The sequence below is a fragment of the Bidens hawaiensis genome, unplaced genomic scaffold, assembly GCF_021521415.1.
Source record: "Bidens hawaiensis isolate Kalapana, Puna unplaced genomic scaffold, B.hawaiensis_p1.1 tig00022530_1, whole genome shotgun sequence".
Lineage (NCBI taxonomy): Eukaryota > Viridiplantae > Streptophyta > Magnoliopsida > Asterales > Asteraceae > Bidens > Bidens hawaiensis.
The window spans coordinates 391,993-419,443 of NW_027493514.1; the positions used below are offsets into that span (position 1 = coordinate 391,993).

At 35.4% G+C, this 27,451-nt stretch overlaps 2 protein-coding genes across 2 annotated transcripts; both read right to left on the reverse strand.

Annotated features, from left to right (window-relative positions):
* Positions 1-505: 505 nt before the first annotated feature.
* On the reverse strand, positions 506-5,328 carry LOC143565812 (putative 26S proteasome non-ATPase regulatory subunit 3). Its single transcript, XM_077052674.1, has 9 exons — positions 5,227-5,328; positions 5,042-5,137; positions 4,772-4,962; positions 2,356-2,490; positions 2,145-2,281; positions 2,017-2,071; positions 1,806-1,916; positions 1,194-1,433; positions 506-1,116 (listed from the first exon to the last, which is right to left on the reverse strand). Exons 2-9 carry the CDS (start codon positions 5,130-5,132, stop codon positions 604-606), a joined length of 1,473 nt encoding a protein of 490 aa, XP_076908789.1. The 5' UTR covers positions 5,133-5,137; positions 5,227-5,328; the 3' UTR covers positions 506-603.
* A 3,122-nt stretch (positions 5,329-8,450) lies between these two features.
* LOC143565815 (uncharacterized) lies at positions 8,451-13,059 on the reverse strand. Its single transcript, XM_077052677.1, has 4 exons — positions 11,988-13,059; positions 11,559-11,887; positions 11,365-11,492; positions 8,451-9,804 (listed from the first exon to the last, which is right to left on the reverse strand). Exons 1-4 carry the CDS (start codon positions 13,057-13,059, stop codon positions 8,451-8,453), a joined length of 2,883 nt encoding a protein of 960 aa, XP_076908792.1.
* Between the last annotated feature and the right edge of the window lie 14,392 nt (positions 13,060-27,451).

A 27,451-nucleotide genomic window follows, 5' to 3' on the forward strand; every position in this document is an offset into this window, starting at 1 on the left:
TAGCAACATTTAATATATACACTTAGTGATATCATAGCTTTTTCCAAAAAAAAAAAAAAAAAAAAAAAAAAACCTTGATCATTGGGATCAACTTGCATTTTTCTCTAAATCAACTTACACAGTTTGGTTAGCACATATACTAGTGAAACGTTAGCATTTGTAGAAACTCAAAAACAAAAACGGTCGTTATCCGAAAACCTAAAACTGCTAACATAAGCCTACATGCTTAGTGCAATTAATTTCTCAAAACTTTTCATGAGTCTATGTTTCATGCTTTAAGCTTAAAGTAGAAGTCTTCTTGGACCATCCTAGTCCTACAACAATTATTCAAGACCGCTATAAAGTTACAATTAATAGTACGAACACATATCCAAGTAACCATTGATGATCAACAATCCTAAAACACAAATTACCCAACATGCCACAAATCCCAGAATTGGTTAATGTTTATCAAGATCAAGGGAGACATAGACAACCGTAACATGAAAAACATACTTAAGTCTACTTGAAAAGTCTTTCTCAAACATCCCAGAATTTGGTTTTAACATATTCGAACAAGAACATGAAGCAAAAGAGCTCCCTCAAATGATTTCATAGACTGAATCAAAAATCATCATCGTCTTCCTCAGCAATATGCTTGGCAAGCTCTTGTTCCTGCTGCTGTCTCTCTCTCCTCTTTTCAGCACTCTCTTTCTCCTTATGAGAATTAGGAGGAAACCTAAGAGCACGAACCGCCTCATTGTGCATATTCAAACAGAACGCAATCCTAGAATTAAACGCTTGCTGAGGCTCGTTTGTCGAGTAAATGTCACCAGTTTCCTTGGACACCATCCACCCGTTTGCATGATCTAGCGTCGCATCAATCGCACCATCACGGATTGCTTTTGACACAATGCTCTCAGCGTCCGCCACAGGGTTAGGCGAGTCCAGTCTCAGCTTCTTTGCCACGTCAGCAAGAGAGATACGCGAGTACGAGATGCTGATGTTGCGCAGCCCGGTTCTTATCACATTGTGATGCAGCCTCACAATTAAATTGTTAGTCCGGTCTGAACTGAAAGTGGTTGAGAATTTTTCAGCTACGGTTTTGAACAGCTCTAGATCTCCAATCCTAACAGCCTAGAAACAAGAAATTGTGTTTAAGAAAGATACAAACCGAAGTTAGGAAGGTAAAAAAGAGTCAAAAACCGACTCACGTTAGTCAACTCAAAGTAAGGCCTCAAGGCCTTCTCCATGCCTTTTTGCATAAACACAGTTCGTTCAGGGATCTCTCCGAGAAGTAAGCGGACAATCACGGCCCACTTATTGCATTGGACTCTAAAACCTAAAGCAGCTACCGGTGCTTTACGCGCAGCTTGAAGAAGGGATTCCTTTGCATCGGTGTATTCCAGCTGGATCGTCCTTATCTTCCCAAGGTAAAACAAGTACCGGCAAAACTGAGACAAATAAAAAAAATTACAATAAAGTTTCATATAACTTTAACTAAAAAACACATGTTTCTTTTAAGTTTTGTGTATTTTTTAAAAACCCTCCCACATCCAACTATCCATCTCTACCTTACACACTTATTTTAGTAAGTTTCCTCTTTTTTATGCACTCACAATAAAATAAAGAGTGTTGAATATGAGCCACCAAATATAGAGATGTACTTGTACTTTAGTATTCTATAAATTTTTCTCTATTATAGAGAATTTAATGTAGTGGTGTTTTAATTGTTTCTGCTATATTATATAGAAAGTATGAATATAGAGGCTCCAACTTGAATGTTCTTATTAAAATAATTGATAGATAATGATATGAAAGCATACCTGCTGATTCGAATGAGCTTCAAAACGTGGTGCCTTTGACCTCAGCTTTTCAGCTTGATCATACAAATTGTAATGAAGGTAGTTGCGAAGCAGCAGGTTGAGAAGAGTTTCCTGCATATTACAATACAAAATAATATTAATGCAAATATTAATTATTGTTATGAACACATGCATAGCCAACAGCTTCAAGCTGTAAATAGATGAAACAAACCTGCCCCAATTCATCATGGCGCAATGTAGCAGCCCGGTGTAAAGCAAGGAGATTACTGCAAATAGATGAAAATATAATAACTAACTATATTCTATTTTATTGAGACATTGATAAACAAGAATACGCACCCCCTAATTTCAGAGAGATCATCAGTGAGTTCATAGCTAAGAGAATAATAGAAGTACAGCCTGGAAGCCAGAACATCAACTGTTCTCCTGTTCAAGTTCTTCAAATGGGCAATGCTGGCTGAAGAACAAGCCTTAGCCTGGATGATGAAGAATAAGTGATGTTATGTAACCAACATGCATGAACTAATAATGATAAATGAAGATTGCTGACCTCAGTGTACTTTTTCTGGTCAATGAGGAATATGAGCACAAGCAAGTAGCAATAGATCTCGAGCTCTGAGGAATGCTTCACGGTAGCTTGAGTAGCAGATGCTGCAGTATCCACTTCCATATCATTTTCATCATCCTTCACATAGCATTAAAAACTTTAATCAGTATCATATACTTTGAATAAAAGATGCTATAATCCAAACTTACAAAAAGGCTAAAAAGGTTCCTGAATATTCATCATCATATCCTAATTTGTAAATCAACAATTGAAGTTTTGGAAACAGTGTTTATGACCCTCCCCCCCCCCCCAAAAAAAAATAAGTGATGAGAAAACATGCTATGCATCATTCATGATTTATGACATAATTATCAAATGCGTTAAGCGCACTCAAAGTGCATAGGCTTCTCTAATGGCCTAGGCGCAAGGCTCAGAAAAAGTTGGGCCTCAAATAAAAAAAAAGGCAATTAAATTTAAAAATTCTAAAAAGTATTTTGTAATAGAAAATATCACTTTTAAGTGTGGAATTCACTAGCCAAAGCTTATTCTTCTTCAAGTCAATCATAAATTAAAAATAAAACATGTTTCAAGCTGCTGGTTTATCAATCCAATCTCTAAAAGCAATATACGTCTAAATATCTAACTAAAATATCTATCCAATCAACACATATCATCAAAGATTTCAAATAAAACAAACAATAAACAAACTTTGTACTTTTGTAGTATGCTATGTAACAACTAAAATAGCACCAACTGAAAGATTGTTGATTTTTACAGTTTACACACGAATTTGCATCATGATTATACAAAGCAACTTCATAATCGTCAATTATAAGCATGCATCTTCAAGTATTACTAACCTATTGACCATTCTGGTACCTGAACTATGCTAACTGTGTTCTTGGCCTTTTGCTTTGTGATCGTGCCTATGCCAATTGTCGATCATTATAATATTGGAGTTACTATGGTTAATCCGATTAATTTTAGATAAGTTGTTTAATTAGGTTAAGTGATAAATAAAAAATAAATCAAGCTAAAAAAATCAAAATGTTGGAAACTACAAACTAATTTCGTAAAAAAACGCCTGTAGTCAAGGGAGTAGATTAAGGAGCCCCTCGCTTAAAAAAAACCGCTTAGGCGCAGAGGCGCTGCGCTTCTAATGATTTATGATGTTTATGAGCCCTAAAGTTCACTAGCTTCAAGCTTTGGACTACTTTGCAAGCAATCTTTAAAATGACTAGAGAAATGGATGGGTTTAATCACATGGTGGAGATAATGAGTGTCAGTTTTAACCCTATTGTTTAGTTGAGGGTTGGGTTGATTGCAAACAATAGACTCAACTCTTAACTAGGACCGCACTCTCTTTTGATGTTTTATCCAAATTGACCACACCTCCCTTTGATGTAGAGCACAAAAGCAAATTCAAAAAGATTTCTTTAACATCAACAGTATTTACAGTAGTTTGATCCTGATCAGAATTCAACCACCTCATTTCATCTATATCAGCAATTTTACAATTTAAAAGTAACATTACACAGACAGAAGCAGAATCTTACTTCTCTGATTGTATACAATTTAGTTTCCAAAATCTACTCAACTATACTCAAATGTCATCACAAAACAAAAAAAAACTGATTTTAAAACCATTGTTGTTAACAAGGTTTTATCAAAGGTTTTCATGCTAGCCGTAGAAAAAAGAAAAATAACAGAGACTACTCAGATTTTAGTAAATATAATGAATTTTTATCTACTTTTTCTAACCCTGTATCCATTGACTCGTGTGTAGATTTACAAGAAGATCCTAAAGGGGATTGATAAGAATCTACTACAGTGCATAACACTAGGTATGTCCAAAAAAATTTCAAACCATATAATCATGTTGTGGTCCAACCCAAAACTATTGTTTTCATTATCGTGACTCGTGGGCATTAGTAATGACCAAACTTGTCAATTTGTCATAATTGCTACTCTATAACTAATGAATTGTACATTCTTACCTAGTCATCAGCAGACTACCTTCCTAAGCCCTATCAAAAATTCTAGATTGACGAGTACCACAGTTTCTGAAGAAGCTGAGTTCACGTATAGCAATCAGACAAGTATTTAAGACTGAAGATTCAGTGCGCAAACAACAAAACTTGAAGAACCAGAGATGGAAAACAGTTCTCCACCATTGCTAGCCACACAGACACAAAGTTAACAAGAGAGAAAAATGGAGATATAAGTAATCATTTAATCTGCCTATTACACTGCTTCACTTATTTATAGCTAAACACACGACTTATTTCACCCACTAACTGACTTAACTATAACTAAGTACCTAACTTATAATCGATCCAAACCGATTCACTTAGCTACAAACTCAAATAGACACACCTATTAGACTAGGTACATATATATTTAATCTATCTAAACAAACCTTTGGCAGATATGCAGATAAGCGTGAGTGTGCTTCCGATCTAGGAGCAAGAGCGAAAGCGAGGAACGACGAAACCACGGACGCCTTCAGCTTCCTCCTCAAGGCAATGGTCAACCTAACCGCCCTCAAAATCCGACGAACTTCACGAGCATAAGCCCCGGTCTCAATCAATTGCGAAATCTCTTTCAAATCTAAACATCAAATTCACACACTAAACCCTAAATATCCAATTCAATAGAATAGAATAAAGAAAGCATCAACGACTCTTACGCTGCAAAACAGGAGTGGCGGATGACGTGGAATTCGCCGGAGCTACTGCGACCTGCTGCTGCTGTTCTTTCATCTCAACATCTTGAGTCATTGTTTCTGTAAAATGATTGCAAGCAAACGAGTTATCAGATAATGAAATTGAGTAACGAATATTAGTTATGATTTGGAAGCTCGATTGGGATTACCGGAAACACGATCTGTATCGCAATCGGTTGGTTTGGAGAAATCAGCAGAGAAGTTTAGGGCTGCTTTTGCCCCAAGTTATCTCATTCACTCTCATTCTATATGTATCCACATTTCATCTACAGCCCCTAACTTTTAATAAAATACATATTCGGTCCCTTGCTTCTTGCCAAAGTTACGTTCTTGTTAAGTTGATTATATGTTTATGAGACGAGCTAAGTGTCATTTTCATATCCGTGGTTTATTCAATTGCGCAACTTTAGTATCGTTTTTGAATTCATTGCAATTGGATACCTGATATTTCTAAACGTGTCATTTTAGTACTTTTTCAAACCATGTTTATTTTTCCATTAAGCCATGAGTAAATTGTTAATTTCGTTTATTTTCTCTTTTGAGGTGTGTCATTTTCATACATGTGGTTTGTTCGATTACGTAAATTTAGTACCTTTTTTTAAAACTAGCAAAAGTGCTCGCGCGTTGTTCTGGGTTGTCACAAATTATCCCCTCGTATTGGTTTATGGTGTTTTGTGTGGTGTGTAATGGGTAATCAATGTGAGTGTGTTGCCGCAAGTGCATATGGTTTATTGGATTTTTTTTGTGCGGGGTTGCGCACTAAAAAGGATTGAATGTGTGTTATATGGTGAGTAGTTAGAGTTGAAATTTAATTATGAGATGAAAGAAATGCTCAAATTAAATGCACAAATTTGTCGGTCAACAAATTGTAAAAATGGTCAGGTGGTGGGCATACATGATTTGATTGTGCATATGCATATTGACGTATGCATATATTAGATAGATGGTGTTATAAAGTGATTGGTACTTAATTGCATAAACAAAAGTTTTTTATTTATGGCATTACAAACTAACATGTATGAATGTGACGCGAATTAAGAAACCCTTTTTATTCGACTCATTTTGGATAAAAGGCAACAAAAAATATTTTTCTAGTCGATATTGACACCTCAATGTTGCACGATTCTTGGCATATAGGTTTCATATTTCGTTAATGTTTTATTTAATATTTTGCTATATGTGATGATGTTGGATAGATATGAACAACATACTACGAATTTTGATACCCGTTTAAGTTTCACTTTCTTTCAAAACGAACATGTTAACTTTCTTGATGACCCGTTTCAACATTCACTTCCAACTATGAAGCATTATATTGGTGTGCCAGTGAGAAGGAGGAACCATTTTTTAGTAATTGATCACGGATGATTGTATTTGTTGATTTCCATGTAGGTCGTTGCAATTAAAGACCTCAAAGTATTTGAATTCTAACTCAGCCAGTAGGGGGTTGGTTCGTTAACGTACCAGCATTTCAGTTTAGCCAAATTTATGGTTGGTAAGTTAACTTTTGGTTGTAAGAATTTTAAGTGCTATACTTTCCCTCAATGAAGTAGATTTTACTTATCAAGTTGACGATTTCATTATGTATATATTATCATTTTTTTGGTAAACACTAATTCAAATTCTCATCATGGCAAAAAATAATAATAATTTAAATATAGCTAATGCCGATGGTAATGATTGCGTTTTTCCTAAATTAACTATAAATTTCATCTTAAACTCATCTTCCGTTAACTTATCAATTGTTTTGAGTCAAGTGAATAGACTTTTACAACATGTATCATACTATCAGATGATTAAAAACGAAGCGCTAATGAAAAATAAAAATATAAAATTACTTGAACGCCAATAATATTAAAACAAATACTTCAAAATTAAAAAAACACAAAAGAGAAGGAAGCTCCAGCTCAAAACTTGTAAAAGTACATAATGGGTAATAATAACATGTGAATTTTGAAAAACAAAATTTCTTCATAAATTTTGCTTATATGGGTGAGGGCTGCTGTAATAGAAGAAAGCTCTGACTCAAAACTTACACATGTAAGTATCTTCATCTTTAAATAATAATAATCACACGGTAAAATATGTAAGCATGCCATATATGGGTCAACAAGTTTATCTCTTGGTTATCTTTAAGTTAAAAAGGTTATACCTACGTTAAAAAAGGTTATTTTTTCCCCAAAAGGCTATCTTTCGTCTTTTGATCTGTTTCCCTTTAAAATCTAATCCCTTGACCCATTATATATATAAAAACATATATTGAATCCACCTTATTATCAAAATTGCAAGAAAATAAAAAAAGATCATGTGTCGTAAAAATCCGACAAATTTAAATTTTGAGATGATAATGTTTTACTCCTTTCGTCCCATTATAAGTGTCCTTGTTTGACTTTTCAAGTATTTCTTTTGCAACCTTGACCGTAAATATTTTTATCTGTGTCATATAATAGTTGATGAAAATTATATCAATGTAAAATACATGTAAAACTTAATACATTCATATATTTTACATCAAGTATTATATAACACAAACAAAAATATTGTCGGTCAAAGTTAATCAATAAAGACTTGAAAAATCAAACTAAGACACTTAAAATGGGACAGAGGGAGTACATTTTTGTTTAAATCAAAAGAACCCAAATTGACCCTAATTCAGCATTAGACTCCTAAAGTTACCAAAATTTTAGCATTTTTAATCTTTGTAAAAAGTCAACCGGTATTACCTTTGAAAGGAAAGGGCCAAACTGCCCACCGTGGACCCCTAGTGAAGCGTTTCATATGGGTCTGATAAACAAATGTGGCAACATGTCCTTTGTTTGAAGTCTTCCAAACTTGAAATCCTTTGTTAGAAGACAACAAAAGAACTATAAAATATTTAATTGTGGTTACAAAAATATTACAAATATGAGATGTGTAGTTGGTTACAAACCATAATATTTGTAATTCCAAATGATTGATGTCTCACGAAGCTCATAGTAAGATCGTGGAGTTCATTTAGTGAAGTACTCAAAAACATGTTGCAACCAACATCAAATATTAAGAACCAGTTGACAAATTTGAAGAAACTTTAACAGGTCAAACTGGCCCAATTGACCAGTTACTCTCAGCAAGAGAGAATTAAACAAAGAAATTATATTGCTTAAAGTTGCATATTGTAGAGAGAAACAATCTCTATTTATACTACTGTACAATGGTCCTAAATAAGGAAAACAAAGCTGTCATCGGCTGTTAATTGTGGAGAAAAAGGAAATCATATAACTTGACTCTATAACCATGGAAAATAATGTGATTGACAATTATTCTTGCTGATCCCACGAATCATTCTTTTCAATCAATGATATTCACTTTATTTTCTTATTTTCAACACCCACCCTCAAGTTGAATAGTGGGATTTCCAAAATTCAACTTGTCTACACTTGTGTAGGATTCTTTCATTAACGACTTTGGTTAAAATATCAGCAAGTTGGTCTTCTGAACGAACAAACGGCAGTGAGATGATCTTTGTTTCCAATTTTTCTTTAATGAAGTTTCGATCTACCTCTATGTGCTTCGTTCGATCATGTTGTACTGGATTCTCTGAAATTTGAATGGCAGCTTTATTATCACACATAATCCTGCTGGTGTCTTGCGGTGGATATCCTATCTCAGTTAGGAGTTTTCGTATCCACAATATTTCGGTTATACCCCTTTGTATCCCTCTAAATTCAGCTTCGGCATTTGAAAGGGCCACTACCTTTTGTTTTTTGCTTCTCCAAGTAACGAGATTTCCACCAACTAAAGTAAAGTATCCCGAGGTGGACCTTCGATTTCCTTTATCTCCTGCCCAATCTGCATCAGTGTATAATTGAGTTTCTAGGTGCCCATTAGGTTTGAACAATACTCCATGACTAGCTGTCCCCTTGAGATATCTTATGATTCTTAAGACTACATCCATATGAGTAACATGGGGTTGATGCATAAACTGACTTACCACTCCTACAGCGTATGCTATATCGGGTCGGGTATGTGAGAGATATATCAGTTTTCCTACCATTCGTTGGTATCTCTCTTTATCAGCCAACTCTACTTTCTCTTCCATGTAAAGTTTTTGATTTGCAATCATAGGAGTATCTGCTGGTTTGCAATCAATCATACCAACTTCTGCGAGTAAGTCAAGGACATACTTCTTCTGACACATGAAGATTCCTTGTTTTGATCTTAGAACTTCAATACCAAGAAAATATTTAAGCCTCCCAATGTCTTTCATTTCAAATTCTGCAAATAAGTTCCCTTTTAGTTTGGTTATTTCTTCTTTATCATCTCCTGTAATGATCATGTCATCAACGTAAATTATTAAGCATGTTATAAGGTTGTTTCTTCGTTTGAGAAACAATGTATGATCAGAGTTGCTTTGTTTAAACCCATAGTGTTTCATGGTTAAGGTGAACCTGCCGAACCACGCTCTAGGAGACTGTTTTAGCCCATAAAGAGCTTTCTTAAGACGACACACTTCTTTTTCTCCAAAATTATTTGTGAATCTATGCGGGGCTTCCATATAAACTTCTTCTTTTAGCTCTCCATGTAAAAAGGCATTCTTTACATCAAACTGATAAACTGGCCACTCTTTATTTGCTGCGATGGAGAAGAGAACTCTGATTGTGTTAATCTTTGCGACAGGGGAAAAAGTTTCAGAATAATCAATCCCGTATGTCTGAGTGTAGCCTTTAGCTACCAACCTAGCTTTATACCTTTCAATTGTGCCATCAGGTTTGTATTTAATTGTAAAGACCCAACGACAACCAACTGTTTTCTTCCCTGGTGGCAAGAGACACTTCTCCCACGTGTTTTTTTTCTCAATGCTCTCATCTCTTCTTCCATTGCATCTTTCCAGTGTTTTGAGTTCAAGGCTTGTTCTATAGTGGTAGGAATCTTTTCAGAATATAGAGATGAGGAGAAAGCCTTGGCTTCCATGGAGAGATTTCCATTGGCTATGTTAGCTATAGGGTATCTACTCCCCCGAGATACCTTTTCTGGAGAATATCTTTTTGGTGGTACTCCTCGGTTTGTTCTTGGTGGTAGCACATATCTACCTGACGCGTCTTCTTATGTGGGACAACCCTCTTGTTCTTGTTCATGTTCACTTTGCTCTACTGGTGTGCCTTCTTGTCTGGGAGAATTATCATGTTCTTGTACACTTTCACCTTGCTCTGTTGTTTTGTTAGTAGTATTATCGGGAATTTTAGTAGTGCTAGGTTGTGTATTACTTACCTCGGATATTAGGCTGGGAGTAATCTCAGGGGTGACACTGACGTTTGGGTCTTCTATTTGTGATAAGGGAGGAGACTCATTTTGGGTACTGTGGCTTCTTCTTTCTTCATATGAAACATATTTCAACCAACTTAGTGTGTCAATACATTCCCTCTCTCCCTGACCATTATGTTGGGAGACATAATAATACTCAGTCTCAAGAAAATCACAGTTTATTGTGGTGAACATGTGTCGGGTTTTTGGGTTGTAGCAACGGTATCCCTTTTGATTTACTCCATATCCAACAAAGACACATTTTTCTGCACATGGATCGAGTTTAGTTCTATGTGACTTGGGTATGTGGACGAAGACAGTGCACCCAAATATTCGTGGTTTAAGTGTAAGAATGGAGGGAGGCTTAGTGGTCTCTGAAAGGACTTGTAAAGGGGTTTTTGTTTTTAGAATTTGAGTTGGTAGACGGTTAATAAGATAAGTGGCAGTAACAAGGGCTTCTGGCCAAAAAACCTTTGGAACTTGTGATTCTATTAGAAGTGCTCGAGTATTTCTAAAAGAATGCGATTCTTTCGTTCCGCAACACCATTCTATTCGGGAGTGTGTGTGTGCACGTGGTTTGATGAATTATGCCTTTGGTTTGGAAAAAATGTTTCATATTGGAGTTAACAAATTCTCCTCCATTATCGGATCTAAAAATTTGAATGTTTTTTTGAAATTGTGTTTGAATCATGGTGTAAAATATGGTGAATTTTTCAAAGACTTCAGATTTATTTTCCAATAAGTACACCCAGGTCATCCGTGTACAATCATCCACAAATATCACGAAAAAACGAAAGTTTTGTCCTCCAATGATTGGAGCTGGACCCCATACATCTGAGTGGATTAATGAAAAAGGTACACCGACTCGTGTGTTATTTAGTTTGAAGGTTTTTCGATGACTTTTGGCTAACACGCAAGTTTCACAATGTGACTTACAATTAGACGGAAATAAATCAGGAAATAAAATATGCAAATAACAAGTAGATGGATGCCCCAATCTTCTATGCCATAGCCAAGCTTCACGTTCTACGGTTCCATGAGACAACATTACAGTACCACTTTGAGTCACCTCATCCACGTAATACAACCCTTGTCTTTCAGTGCCACGCCCAATGATCGCTCCCGTCCTGATATCCTGTAAGATACAAAAAGTGGGTTGCATGAGGACGGAGCAATTTAATTCCTTTGTTACATGACTTACCGATAGCAGTTTATGTGACAAAGAGGGAACGTATAGGCAGTTTGAAAGTTTAAGTGTTGGAGAAATTTCAATTGTCCCCCCGTTTTTCACATTCATTATTCCTCCATTTGTCGTTTGTATATATGATTTTGTAGGTTTGGTTGATGTGGCAAAATCTGATAACTCGTAAGTCATGGTGTCGGTTGCTCCGCAATCAAATATCCATGACTGTTCCCGTCTTTTATTATAACTTTGAGCCACAAAGGACAAGCCACCAAACCCTGGGCCCTTTATGCAATTTTTAAAACTTTCTATAATAAAAGTATTAAAATTGGTGGTTTTTATCAAATCTGAATATTCAAGTGCCAAATTAAAATTAAAATGGAATATTACGAGGAGTTTTAGAGATATCTCCTTTAACCTCAATACCTATGGCCATTGAAAACAAACCTTCTTCATTACGTGATGCCGCTACCCCGCCAAATCCGGTAGCGTTCTGACTGTCGTCGCTGGTGGCAACGACTTCTTTATTACCCAAGGCGGCAGAAGCTTTACCCTTCTCATGTCCGGTGGTCTTGATGCCCTTCTTGTGACCGTCGGACCACCACTCCGGATAACCGACGAGCTTGAAACATTGCTCTTTGGTATGCTTTGTCATACCACAATGAGTACATTTAAGATGGGATTTCTCCTCTTTAGTCGACGGTCCATATTTCTTCCCTTCAAACCGACGATGCCCCTTTGTTATGAGCCCCAATCCTTCTGTTTCAGTGGCAATTAAGCGTGCTGCAATGTCATTTGTATTATTAGAAGCTGCTCCCAGAATGTTCTGGTGAGCGGCCTCTTTACGGACGACAGCGTACGCCGCCTCTACAATGGGAAGGGGTTCCAATCGAAGTATTTCCCTTTTAATGTGGTCATACTTTTGGTCTAGGGCATTTAGGAACTGAAAAAGTTTCTGTTCGGACCTAATCTTCAAGTATGTCTGGATATCTTCTGGACATTTCATGGGATTCGGATCGATTCGGTCAATTTCTCCCCATACCCCTTGTAATGTAATCCAGAAATCTTCAAGGGAATTATCATTCTGTTTGATGTCATTGGATTTGACATGAAGACTGAATGTCTGCAACTTGTCTCTGCCACTACTATAGGTGACCACGAGAGCGTCCCACAACAATTTTGCTGTGGGAAACTCGGTTAGATTTCCAGCAAGCGTCGGTTCAATATTCTGTATAAGCCATGAAAAGACGACTAAGTCGTCTTGTTCCCATTGCTGGTAGGTTTCATCATTCTGATCTGGAGGATTCGAAGTTAAATGCTTCAAAAGGGTTTTTGATTTTCCGCCTATGGCAACCCGAATCATTCGGGTCCATAGTCCATAATTTTGGCTATTGAGTTTGAGATTGATCTGTAGGTTGTCAGAAAGTTTAGGGCTTTTGGGCTGGGAATTAATCCCATGTTTGAGTAAGTTGGCGATTTGTAAGGATAGATCATTATTCTGGTCGCCGTCTGCGGACATGGTGACCGGATGTGGGTTATAACTGGTTATGAATTTGATAGATGATGAGCAGGTTAGTTTTTGAGACTAAAACCATGCTCTGATACCATCTCAGTTAGAGAGAATTAAACAAAGAAATTATATTGCTTAAAGTTGCATATTGTAGAGAGAAACAATCTCTATTTATACTACTGTACAATGGTCCTAAATAAGGAAAACAAAGCTGTCATCGGCTGTTAATTGTGGAGAAAAAGGAAATCATATAACTTGACCCTATAACCATGGAAAATGATGTGATTGACAATTATTCTTGCTGATCCCACGAATCATTCTTTCAATCAATGATATTCACTTTATTTTCTTATTTTCAACAGTTACCCGTTTGATGATTAACAACATAATCATGCACGTACGTTAACGCCCTTAGCCCAATCAATATGTATATTAACAGTCAAGTTCCGAGATCATTTCTTGTTAACGGTTCTTAAAAACACACCATGTTCGGTTGCAAGCAAAATGCTAAAAAGTTCTGCAGAATCATTATCAAGTATGTTTCGGTGGCTCCTTCTTACAAGGAACCAAAACTGATACTTTATAAAAGTTAAAATAAACTCAAAGTTTATACTCCGGTACGATTTTATATGAACGGTTTTTGGCTTAAACCATAAGCCAAATCACTTATTACGGTTTGTTTTCTTTAAAGCCAACATACCGACCTAAATTTTGAAAATAAGTTGATTGTGAAACAAAACTTTTGACTGGTTCTATGAACACCACTATTACAACCAAAGGTGACTAAACATCAATTAAACTTAGTATGAAATTCAAAAGGTAGGACCCTAACATTATTTAAATCATACATTTTTTTTGATCTTCATAATTTAAAAATAATATGTTATATAAAAGCCTATGTATGTTCGTGTAATGAAGAATAGATGTGATGCCTCGATTTTTTATAAGCCCTGGGTTCAGGTTCGGCTCAGTGTTAACCAAATTGATTGTGAAGCTCTTCCATGTTATTCATTTTGAATATCTTTTACGTAAACTAATTATATATGTAACTATTACCTATTCCTGCAAATACCAGTTGGTAATTTGGAAGGGTATTTGCTCATCAAGTATGATGCAAACACACTTTCATGTAATATACACACAAATATATATATAACTACACATATGTACAAATAAGACCTTAAAAAACAAAGCACTGAACTTATGTATTAACTAAGTTGGCAGAACTATTTAGAATAAGGTTAACTTGAGAAGTCTAATTTGTAACCACTGATAATTTGCACTCGTTTGATTTGTTATTGAAATCTAATATTGTGTTTGAGACACAAAATATAGATTTTATTGTTGTAAACCATACTATGTAAAATGTCACATCTACGTACCCAATATGATTAACAACATCCTTATGAGAGACGCCACCAATAGCATGCTCAAAAAGGGAATTGACTTTCTCACTCATTTTGATAGTATGAGCAGAGAAGCTTCACATGTAAGCAAGAATGCACATTCCCAAAAGGCGAGTTATTAGTAAATAATCAAATACACAATCAGCCTTGGTAACATATAATAAGGGCAATATAAATAAACACATTACTCGTTCGTAAAGTGTTCGATACAACTTGATGAAGCTTCATGTTTTCTGAAATTACTTTTTTATCCTTTCGGGTTTGTGGTGCAATTAACTGAAAGAGGTTTGAAGGGTCATCGGTTATTCATTGCTGATTTAATCCAAAAAAACATACACTAAACATAAATCAATTGCTACCCTCAATTCGTGTTATCTCCTCCTCTTCCTAAAACCCCACTCTATATATATAAATTAAAAGAAATTCCGTTTACTTAAGGGTGTGTTATCATTTGGTTAAGTGTAATAAAATAATAGAATGTGAGCTTGGACAATGGAAGATAGAATAAGGGATGGTGATGGGCCTTAGGTCCATGGGCTTAATATATACCCCTTAAACCTTCCTAAAACCCTAAAACTCTCATTCTTATCTTCTAGCCTCCATATACACTCAAAACACGCACTCCAAATATCTTAGAGATTTCGGACCTCATCAAGAAAGATCAAGCTTGCTAATTATCACTACAATAACAAAAAATCATCAAAGCTTAACTCGGACAAACGTTAAGCCTAAGAATCGGCCCGTTTAAGGTACGTGCTATCCTAAAGATCGTTCATTTGGTATTGGTTTTCTATGAAAATTTCTAGAACCTTAGATCGGGGTCTAAGGGTTAATAAAAATATAAACTAAGTGTTAAAATGTGAACTTTATGGGCCGGGTTCATTCAACTCATTAGTTAAGTTCGGCTCATTTAGTTTTTTAGGTCTAGCTAAACCGGGTTTTGAAATCGATAAAGGCTCAAACTTTAAACCAAAAACGAGTTAGATATTCTATAATAATAATAAGAGTAATATGGATAAGAACAATAACAATATGCTAACAACAACAACAACAACAACAAAAACAACAACAATAATAATATAGGCAGCATCGACGTAGCAAAAGAGAGAAGTAAGAAGATAAGAGAAAAACATCATATTTGAGTTCTTTGCTTGAGTTCTCTTTGTTGAGTTCTCTGCTTGAGTTCTCTTGATGAGTTCTCTGCTTGAGTTTTCTTCTTGAGTTCTCGGTTTTGAGTTCTCTGCTTGAGTTCTCTGTTTTGAGTTCTCTGCTTGAGTTCATATTACCCGACACGTTTTCTTTTCGGAAAAATTTTATCAATAAAATATCACGTTTATCGAGTAAGTTAATTATTATTATATTTGTTTAATTATTTATATAAGATATATGTATAACTTTCAAATTATGATAAAAATTACACTAAACTAAAGTTTTGTCCAATTGTGATTCCATGTGCACTCTACAGGTACTAATCTGCAACATTATGATAATTTAACCCATCTTTCAACCCAATACCCATAACCAGAAACCCGTGACCCGTAACCCGCATACCCGTTTTCTTTCTTGGCCCTTAATTCTCGTTGCAATATTAGTAATTCAATCATGCCTTTGATTACACTTGCCAAAACGACTCCACCAACGTAGTTAATTAGGAAACGAGATAAGTTATGATACGTATTGATTGTTTTCTTTGGCCACCAATACCCTATCGCCAATATATGATCTTTCGATGTTTATAACTCAATTAATCATGGCTGCTGCATCTTATACCCGTCGCCAAATAAATCCCCATGTTTAATTGGGTTATGATAGCTCGTTTATAATTTCTTTGATCATGTTCTTGGCCGTCGTGTGTAGCGCATCACTCAACGTCTGCCCAAACTCGTTTAAGGTAAATAAGTTATGTAATACGTTCGTCCTCAATCATATAACAATAACCCTAACACTATTGATTCAAACATTAAACAGATTATCGAATTGTTGAATTAGGGTTCTTGATCTAATTGGGGTTAATCACTGTCTGTTTATATATATTCGTTTCGTTTGCGTCTGCTTAATAACAAACGCACTGGCTCAGCTAGTGGGTGTGGAGGAGTGCTAGTTACCTGAACCGATCATCTGCCCGGGTTCGATTCCGGGCAGTGACGGTTTTTATTTCGATTTTCTTTTTAATCATTTAAAGGATTATATAATTAATAATAATTAATATTAACTATTAAATAAACATTCGTTTATTCAAACCAACATCTTGGTTTTATGTTTCTTGTCAAAACCCTTTAAAAGCTTTTGTTACGTTTATATATACTTATTTACATATATGCATATATATTTATATTTATAAATATTATATGCATATTTTAATGATATTAACCTTATTATTTTTAGTTAAAACCCGACCATTTGATCCACGTTTTGTCATCATTGAACCTCTTTATAAACTTGTTTTTATATATATATATTATAAAACATATTAAGCATATTAAATAAATTTTCGCTAAAAGATTTAAACAAAATATTTATTTATATTTTAGTACATACTATCTTTAATTTTCTACACATTATTATAATTATCTATTTATTTTTATATTATTTATTTAAATAATTAAAAGTATATTTCAATTAAATTATTTTATTTGGTTTGTATACTTAATTATTTATTTATATTTTATTATTACAAGCATATCTTATATCTTAAATTTCTAAATTATTTAAGTATTTAATTATATATTATATCATGGGTAATTAGTTGGGAATTTATAATTAATAAGACTATAAATAACACCGTAGAAATTAATTGATCATTCAAGTAATAACATCTTAATCCCAACCATAACACAAATCTCATCAAAATCTTAATTCATTAAATCATGTTACACCTTTTATGACTAATTTAATATTATATTATTTAACTAGGAATCCTTGTCGGTGTATCTCGAAGGGTTCATCTCTCTCACATTATCTCTTATATTTCGTTCATCAGATCAGGTGAGTATTTCACTCCCCTCTTTTACTTGTTTTGAACCGTTTTAGGGACATATGCGTTCGTAGATATTTTATATTATATAGTATTCAAACGCAACTGTTTATCCTTGTGTGTTTATCAGTCTGCCTAACTTGCTATTTGCTTACTTGCTTTATTTGAACGCTATTTGCTTATTTCGGTAACCGATGTCCGTTTTTATGGCACGGTTTAGTCCTTGCTTGGTAACCAATGTCTATTTATATGGATTGGTTGAGCCCTTTCTTTATGGTTTGCTTTCTTTATAATTGTTTGATTGTTATGTGCTATGGCTTATCTGTATATTCTCACAGGAACAGTTTGCACTTTTACATATTATTATATAGTGTCTCAAATCTGGTGATTTACTCACTCAACCTTGTGTTGACAAACTATATTATTTTCAACGCATATGCAGGTTATCGCGTGACGTGATTATCAAGTTTGTTTGAAGCAACTTAGGATGCATGTTAGAGAAAAGATACAGGAACTAAATTTTGATTGTTTAATGTAATTGTTTATTTATAACTTTGATGTACATGAATATTTGTTTGAAATTATTAAATAGATATTAAAACTTATGAAGTTGCCTGATAGTAACCTTTGAAAAGCTGTGAGCAATCAGTTACGCCCCGGCATTTCCGCCTTAGGTTGGGGTGTGACAGATTGGTATCAGAGCCGAAGGTTTAAGATAGGTCGTTAGTGGTGCCTTGGTAACATGCTTAGGAGCCCCATACGTGCTTATTTGTTTACCTGATGTGTTATATTGATTGTTTACAGCTTACGTATTTGCCTTGCTAGACTAGATACTTATTTCACTGTTTAATTATTTGTTTATTTTATTTGTCATGCACACACACATAACTCCGAAGCTATCTTCACTCTCAAAATATTTTATTACTCCAAGACTATGTCTTATTCTCAAAATATTTTTATAACTTCGAGGCTATGCCTTAGTCTTAAAATTTTTATATTAAATTTTATTTGATTGCCTTTTTTTGTCGGAAATTTTCTTGCAAATTTCTTAGCTTTGTTTTTGCTCGTTTTCACTTAAAACTAGAGAGTGTGACAAGATTCCCCGCCATAGTGGAAATTGTTATACGACCGACACTTTAAGCGTTTAACGTAATCGGCCAAACGGTTACACCCTTTATTGTGTTTTATTGTTTTTAAAATGTCTAGTCGGGTGTAAAACCCATGGGACGCCATGGACACGCCAACTGTACATTTGCATAATTTGTTATATTTGCGTTATTTTGTTGGAACATTATCATCCGTGGTGACACACGAGATGTTTTAACTACTTATGCTTGAGTTCGTTAATTCGTTATTTAGTTTGGTCGGTCAAATCGCTATGTAACGCTCATGGGCCGACAAACTCAATTGATTCTTGATTCGTTAATTAAGTTGGGCCATTCAAATTTCCATGTAATGCTCATGGGAGGCCGACTAACATATTTGTTTTGGTTTTGGTATGCCAATAAGTTGGGGAAACAAAATGCCATGGAAAGCTCATGGGAAACCCAACACATCGAAGAACATTCGTTATTTGTTTATTTGTTTGATTTTATACGAAATGATTTATGATTTGATTTTATTATTATATTATTCTATTATTAAATTATTCAATTACTTATTAAAACATTTTGGAATCAAGATCTATTGATTCGATCTACTCATACACTCAAAACATTTTTATTCTCCTGATCGGATACAAATCATTCATTCATCAAGCCTCGGTTATCGCAAGCCAATCAAAACAATTTACACTATATTATTGAAATTGGTTTTCACATATTCATCTTATCACGTTATTATAATGTCAATATCTCAAGTGATTTAAATAATACAACACAATTTATTAGTCATGATATCATATACATAAACCATTAAACATATTTCAAGCATGCAACCTCAAATTCTAATTTGTTAAAAAAAACATATTAAACTTTGATAAAACGTTTCCCTCATCAAATTAACTCATTGATTTTCAATCTAGATTCTAACTTATCAAGTTATGAATAAACATCAGCATAACATACTTAAGTTTCGTTTTACACAATAACTCATATGAAATCTACACAACTATTCAATCTTATCACTAAATCACATCTTTATTAATCATAACAACATCAATCACTTATTTTCTATAACCGCCTCATGGCCACATGTTTAGTCAAGGAGATAGCTCATGCGATCTCTAAAATATCAACTCGCTTTCCAAAACATAAATGCAATATACTAAATCTTGTTCATTAAACTAGTTGTTGGTAATTTTGATTCTTTTACCTCTACTCATTCTCATAACGAAAATAACAAAACACAAGTCTAAGCATCAACTACATGTTGTTACTCAAATTAACAATCAATCTTAACAAAATCATAGCCTTAAACAAGAAACTTTACGTCAGCATTCACTCGTTATGCTTCACTTGCCACCATCACTATTCAATTCAATTCCCATATCGTTTTGTACCGAATGTAATCATTTGATTATCTTGTTAATACTTGCCAAAACTATGAAAATCCTAATCACATACGCCATGTGTGTTCCCAATTCAATCATATTCATCAAGCTCAAAATTTCCAAACTTACTCTATTAAACCCTACTTTGCGACCTAATCAAAATATTTCTGTTCAATCAACTTTAATTATTCAAAATTTTTATAGAATAATTATTCAAGTTATTCATAACTATGTATATTAAATGAGGTGTTTTTGTCACTTCTATCTAAACATACTTTACCTTTCTCAATCATATATTATAACAAATCTTTATTCGAATTCTGGATTTAAACAATTTCAATTCATTAATTCTAAGTGATTATGCTCATACAATAAAATCTATCTTTTCATAGACAACTATTTGCAATACTATACCTTCAAAAGATGTTTTGAAAAAAATTTATATTTTATTAAAACAACTCATAACTTCAGTTCATTTTTAGCAATATTTTCTAATTATAACCAAAACGTATCAAAACTCTTATTTTCCCAAAATCATATTTTGCAAACGTTTTGTATACCACATAATGGGACGAGTTATGTGGACCATCCGACGATCTAGGTAATTATGGAGGCCTACATATTTATCAAAGTCCTTGCATGGAAATCATAATGCGTGCAATTGTGTATCATAATATAGAAAAAAGTAGTTGAGATAACGGTACAAATGTAGAGATGATAAGAACATGGTGGATACGTCGCTGGTACATTCTATATATAAATGTCCTTATTGGATTTTCATTTGAAGCGTTATTTTGACTATTCAAAATTCTGTGTTACGATAAATTTTAAAAGACTATATTTAAAATTTTCGCTTCTTTAAAATTTAATGATTTTGTTATAGTATTCCTTAATTTCGGGACAAAATTCCCTAAAGTAGGGGAGACTGTAACAACTCGGCCTTTCCAATTCATATTACACGACACGTTTTCTTTTCGAAAAAATTTTATCAATAAAAATATCACGTTTATCGAGTAAGTTAATTATTATTATATTTGTTTAATTATTTATATAAGATATATGTATAACTTTCAAATTATGATAAAAATTACACTAAACTAAAGTTTTGTCCAATTGTGATTCCATGTGCACTCTACAGAGACTAATCTACAACATTATGATAATTTAACCCATCTTTCAACCCAATAACCATAACCAGAAACCCATGACCCGTAACCCGCATACCATTTTTCTTTCTTGGCTCTTAATTCTCGTTGCAATATTAGTAATTCAATCATGCCTTTGATTACACTTGCCAAAACGACTCCACCGACGTAGTTAATTAGGAAACGAGATAAGTTATGATACGTATTGATTGTTTTCTTTGGCCGCCAATACCTTATCGCCAATATATGATCTTTCGATGTTTATAACTCAATTAATCATGGCTGCTGCATCTTATACCCGTCGCCAAATAAATCCCCATGTTTAATTGGGTTATGATAGCCCGTTTATAATCTCTTTGATCATGTTCTTGGCCGTCGTGTGTAGAGCATCATTCAACATCTGCCCAAACTCGTTTAAGGTAAATAAGTTATGTAATACGTTCGTCCTCAATCATATAACAATAACCCTAACACTATTGATTCAAACATTAAACAGATTATCGAATTGTTGAATTAGGGTTCTTGATCTAATTGGGGTTAATCACTGTCTGTTTATATATATTCGTTTCGTTTGCGTCTGCTTAATAACAAACGCACTGGCTCAGCTAGTGGGTGTGGAGGAGTGCTAGTTACATGAACCGACCATCTGCCCGGGTTCAATTCCGGGCAGTGACGGTTTTTATTTTGATTTTCTTTTTAATGGTTTAAAGGATTATATAATTAATAATAATTAATATTAACTATTAAATAAACATTCGTTTATTCAAACCAACATCTTGGTTTTACGTTTCTTGTCAAAACCCTTTAAAAGCTTTTTATTTTGATTTTCTTTTAATGGTTTAAAGGATTATATAATTAATAATAATTAATATTAACTATTAAATAAACATTCGTTTATTCAAACCAACATCTTGGTTTTACGTTTCTTGTCAAAACCCTTTAAAAGCTTTTGTTACGTTTATATATACTTATTTACATATATGCATATATATTTATATTTATAAATATTATATGCATATTTTAATGATATTAACCTTATTCTTTTTAGTTAAAACCCGACCATTTGATCCATGTTTTGTCATCATTGAACCTCTTTATAAACTTGTTTTTTTATATATATATTATAAAACATATTAAATAAATTTTTGTTAAAAGATTTAAACAAAATATTTATTTATATTTTAGTACATACTATCTTTAATTTTCTACACATTATTATAATTATCTATTTATTTTTATATTATTTATTTAAATAATTAAAGGTATATTTCAATTAAATTATTTTATTTGGCATGGAAATGAGAGAATGGTAAACGTTCAAAAGTAGTAAATTGACCAAACTGCCCATGGCAGCTAAAGTGTGGCAATCTAAATTTATTGCTTTCACAGTTTCACTTTTATAGAGAAGAGGATTGGTAAGTTTAGAAGTATTGCATTAAAATTGCTAAAAAGGTTGAACGTATGACCTGTGTAGGGTGTTCTGCAAATGTAAAAAGATTTTTGGAACACAAATAAAAGTAAGTTAGTCTTCACGCTTGTACTTTCATTGTTGTCCACACTCGTAATGAAAAAAATTGTTGGGACCTTACACATACACAATTAACTTCAAATACTAAAATAATGAAGCAAATGCATAGCCAAATTACCTTAATGTGAGCTCAACCTCATGAACATCAATGACCAATGGCTGTAGTAAACAAATAAACAATGTAAACATATTACCAGCCTAAAGACAACAAAATACTATTGGCAACCAAAAATTCGACAAACTTGAATCACAAAACCTAGTCGTAATCAAACTCTCTGAAAATAAACTCAACTACAACTATTGCAATTGACTGAGTTGAAGTAAAAAAAAAAATCCATGGCCACAGCCAAGAGAGACGCAGACGATTGAACCGATGAGAAAAGCTACTCAAATGAGTTGTAAAGGGGAAGAAGATACGCCAAACAGAAAGTAATTTATTTGATACGGTACAAACCTTGGACGTATATGGCTGTGTTCCAACATCCATATTTACTTGTATCACTACAACACGAACAAAAACAACAAAGTAAAACACTAAATTTTCCACTCAGATTCATAATACTTGAGATAGTAACACCACCACCACCAAATTAATTAGTTAGTCATATCTGCCTAACAAATATCTTCAACACAATACATATTTAGATAGATTTTTACAGTCAACAGTTTCAACCAGATACTGTAACAATAAATGCTTCAAAGAATAGGGTGAAGAGGTAGGTCCCAGCAGGGCCTAGTTGGACCCGCAAGACTCACCTTGAAGAGGGACGTCTGCGCAAAGACCAACTGGTTCCGCAGGACCCACCATGCTCAGAAAGATGAAGACCTTACGCGCAGTACGCCAGCTGTTCCCGCAGGAAAAGCCTCCCAATGGTGAAGTACCCCGCCTGTTCCCGCAGCTGCGGATACAAGCCATTAGGGAAGGCTACCCGCACTAATAGCAAGGCTACACGCACAAGGCACTAACTCTTCAATAATTCAGTGATGTCACCTGAAGAAGGAATGAGCAAGGCGGGAATACTCCCGCCCAAATGAGCCAGTCCGTACGCTTCTGGAGGATCTTTTGTACTATACCTGCCAAGGTATGGACAAAATAGACAAGATCTGACCAAAGCAGCCCATGAACCAATCACAGGGTGACAGCTCACTGACAACAGTACGACGAGGAGCACGCTCTAGTACAAAATGTCACTATCAGCCGCTGCCTACTCACCAACCCTTGTCGTGGCACGTACATAGCCTGCAGTTGGTGGAAAAGGAATAGTACACAGCCGGCCATGTCACTATCAGCCGCTGCCTACCCACCAACCACCAGCATGGCACGTGCGTAGCCCACAGTTGGTAGAAAAGGAATATTATACAGCTGGCTGTACCTGCTTGGAAACCTACCTTCGGCTATAAATACTCCAACACCTTGGAACGGTATCATATCTTATCTTATATCCCCATATATTATCTGATATATGTTATAGTAATTTCTCTTAATATACACTTATATTCAAGAGCAATCTAGTCTGATTCTCACGCCGGAGGGTGGTCGCAAGGAGGTACCCCCCCTTCTCAGTGACGAGCTCACGGTGTCTGTTTTGCAGGTCATCAGAGGAATAACCATCTTTGCCGGACCTAACCCTCGTGGGAAACATCTACTTAACCCCCAGATTATCCGTAATCTGCCGGGGTCACTTAGTGTTTCTTCATTGGCGCCATCCGTGCATAAAAGCTAGAACTAATTCTTTTTCAGTTTTTTCAAAACTTCTGGAAAGATGGTTAAGGTTACTCCGTCGCCAAGGCCAACGAGTGACCAAGAAACTCCGGTAACCACAACCCTAGCTACTGGGGGGAACACCGGCGAGTACACAAATTTTACGAACACTACCCCGGTTACCCAAGCCAGAGCAAGCGCAGTAAATTTTACGAACACTACCCCGGTTACCCAAGCCGTGGCAAGTGCAGTAAACAATCCTCCCCTGGGATTCATTGATACCCAGGTGGAAAGACGACAGACGAAGCTCCCCCGCCAAACACTTGATCAAGTTAAAGCGTGGGCGGAAACACGTCAGAAGGAATTCCAAGCTGAGTTGGATGAACGCTTACGTTCACTCCAACAGGCTGACGAATTCGAAAGCACTCAACAGCTCAACATAAGCAATGAGTGCGAGTACTGGGACGATGATTCGGAGGAGTCCGACAGCGACGCAAACCCTCGCCATAGGGCGAAAGGGAAGCGTAAGGAAACGGACTTCCAACGAAGAAGGAATTTTGGAGAAACCTTCAAACAAAGGAACGCGGGGGGAAACCCACGTGACTTCTCCAAAACCTTTAGACCGACTGTTGCAAATACGGGAACGTCCAAGTTTGCAAGGGACATTGCGGAAGCAATCGCCCCGAAGAGTGCTAAACAGATGTCCAACATCGGCACTTATGATGGTATATCTGACCCAGACGATCATTTGAACAGATTCATAGCGGGGGCAACCGTCAGCAATTGGACGGAACCCACGTGGTGTTATATGTTCCAAATGACGCTTGTTGGGGCAGCCAGAGCGTGGTTCGACCGTCTACCGGTCCACCACATCTACGATTGGGCTGACTTCCAGCAAAAGTTCAGCCAACACTTCAGTCAACAAAGAAAGTATACCGAAGAGCAATGGACGATCCTCAACTGCATCCGAGAAGAAGATGAGTCTTTACTAGACTTCATCACGCGCTTCAATTCAAAGAAACTGAGTCTGGGCACCATAAGCGAAGATCTTGTTCGCGCAGCTTTCATCCAAGGCGCCGAATACCCGTTTAAAGGAATTGTCATGTCTGGTAACATGGCTAATTACTCCTGAAACTAAGCGAAGTAAGCGCAATATTGGGGACTAACTCCATAGATAAGGAGTATAGTCAATCCTGTAAAATATACAACCTTTGGAAGGGTTGTTTCACAAGCCAGCATTGATATATTTGACTCTATGAGAAGTGGACTGGAAGGACGTTAGGTGAGACGTTGAGTGTTACAGAAGAGAAGTGATAAAGGCATAGTGCAAGATAGGCCTTTGAATAAGTAGGTATGTCCTACAACCCAGAATCATACTGAGACTAGTTCTGGTGTGAAACATGAACCGCATGAAAGGGTCCTTCCCTAAATGTGGAAAATATGGTTATCGGCAGGAAGAAGAATGTCGAGTGATAGTAGGCCACAGGTGTGGTAAAGATGGACGTAATGCCCTAATTGTAGAACCAATTGAAGCCAGGTGAACCGACAACCCCAACCCATTCGTGTACAACCACTCCGAACCCAACAACTTCAATAACAATCCATCCGAGAGAAATCAAATTATGCCAAACAGTTGTACTTGCTATGAATGTGGCAGTACAGAACGTTTCAAGAGAGATTGCCCAAAGTTGAACCAAGGTGTTGTGGAAGATGAACCTCATGACAAGCATCAACCTCTGATCAAGCAAGGAACCGTGCTTTTGTGAGTAATTCAAATAAAGCACGTCATGGTCCAAAAGGGGTATTAAGTACGTTGTAGTTTTAAATCAATTGGCTTCAGTGATACTTTTTACGGTCGTCGATAGAAGTTAGTTCCTGCTAACCTCCTACCCTTTGGAAAGATACCGATTAGTGAAACTATAGAACCCTATACTGTAGATTTGCTAATGGCAAATCCCTAAGGGTTAACTAAATGGTTCGAATTGTCCTATTATCCTGAATGATTAACCTTTCTTTATTGACCTACGACCCGTAAAGTTAAGAAGTTGTGACGTGATAGTTAACATGGATTGGCTAACTCAACATGAAGCTGAAATCAAATATGAAAAGAAGATGATTAGAAGGAGAAACACATATATATAGAAATATATATGTGTTGGGTACAGAGAAATATATAACATACAGAGAAAAGTGTACGGTATTATGTTACCACTCTAATCTCACCTTGAGGTGTTATAATATTTACGACAAGAAGACGTGGTATACTTAACAAACGCGATTGCCAAAGTATTTAAAAGAAAACATATAGAAGATATCCCGATGGTACGCGAATTCCACAAGTTTTTCCAGAAAAACTCCTAGATTACCGCCAAACCGACAGGTCGAATTCAGAATCGAATTAATGTCTCAAGCTGGCCCTGTTGCTAAAGCACCCTACCGAATTGCACCGTCTGAGATGCATGAATTATCCAATCAGTTACAAGAACTGTTGGATAAGACTTTATACGACCCAGTTAGTCACCATGGGGTGCACCAGTTTTAATTGGGAAATGAAGGACGGAAGTGTTAGGATACGTGTTGATTAGGGAGAATTGAATAAAGTGACGATCAAGAATAGGTATTCACTTCTTCGAAGTAAATGATCCGTTAAACCAACTGCAGAGGGCAATTTGTTTTTAGAAAATTGGTCTTAGATATAGTTATCGCCAAATGGAAAATCCGAGAGGAGGACGTTGCAACAACAGCGTTTCGGACTCACTACGGCCATTTTGAATTCTTAGTTATGCCTTTCGGGTTAACAAATGCGCAGGCAGTATTCATAGAACTCATGAATCGAGTCTGTAAACTTTATTTTGACAAATTTGTCATAGCATTCATTGATAATATTTTGATATATTTGCAACGTAAGGAAGAGCACGATCGACAGTTAAGGAAAATTGTGGAAGTGTTAAAGCAAGATGAGCTATACGCGGAGTTTTCGAAATGTGATTTTGAATAAAGAAGGCATAATCCCCTTGGTCATGTTGTAAAGCAACAAGGATTACGCAAAGATCCAAATAAGATAGAAACCGTTAAAATTGTGCCAAAGCGCCGATTTTAAGTCTCCCCCGATGGAGACGATGGTTTTGTCGCGTATTGTGACGCGTCGCGTAGAG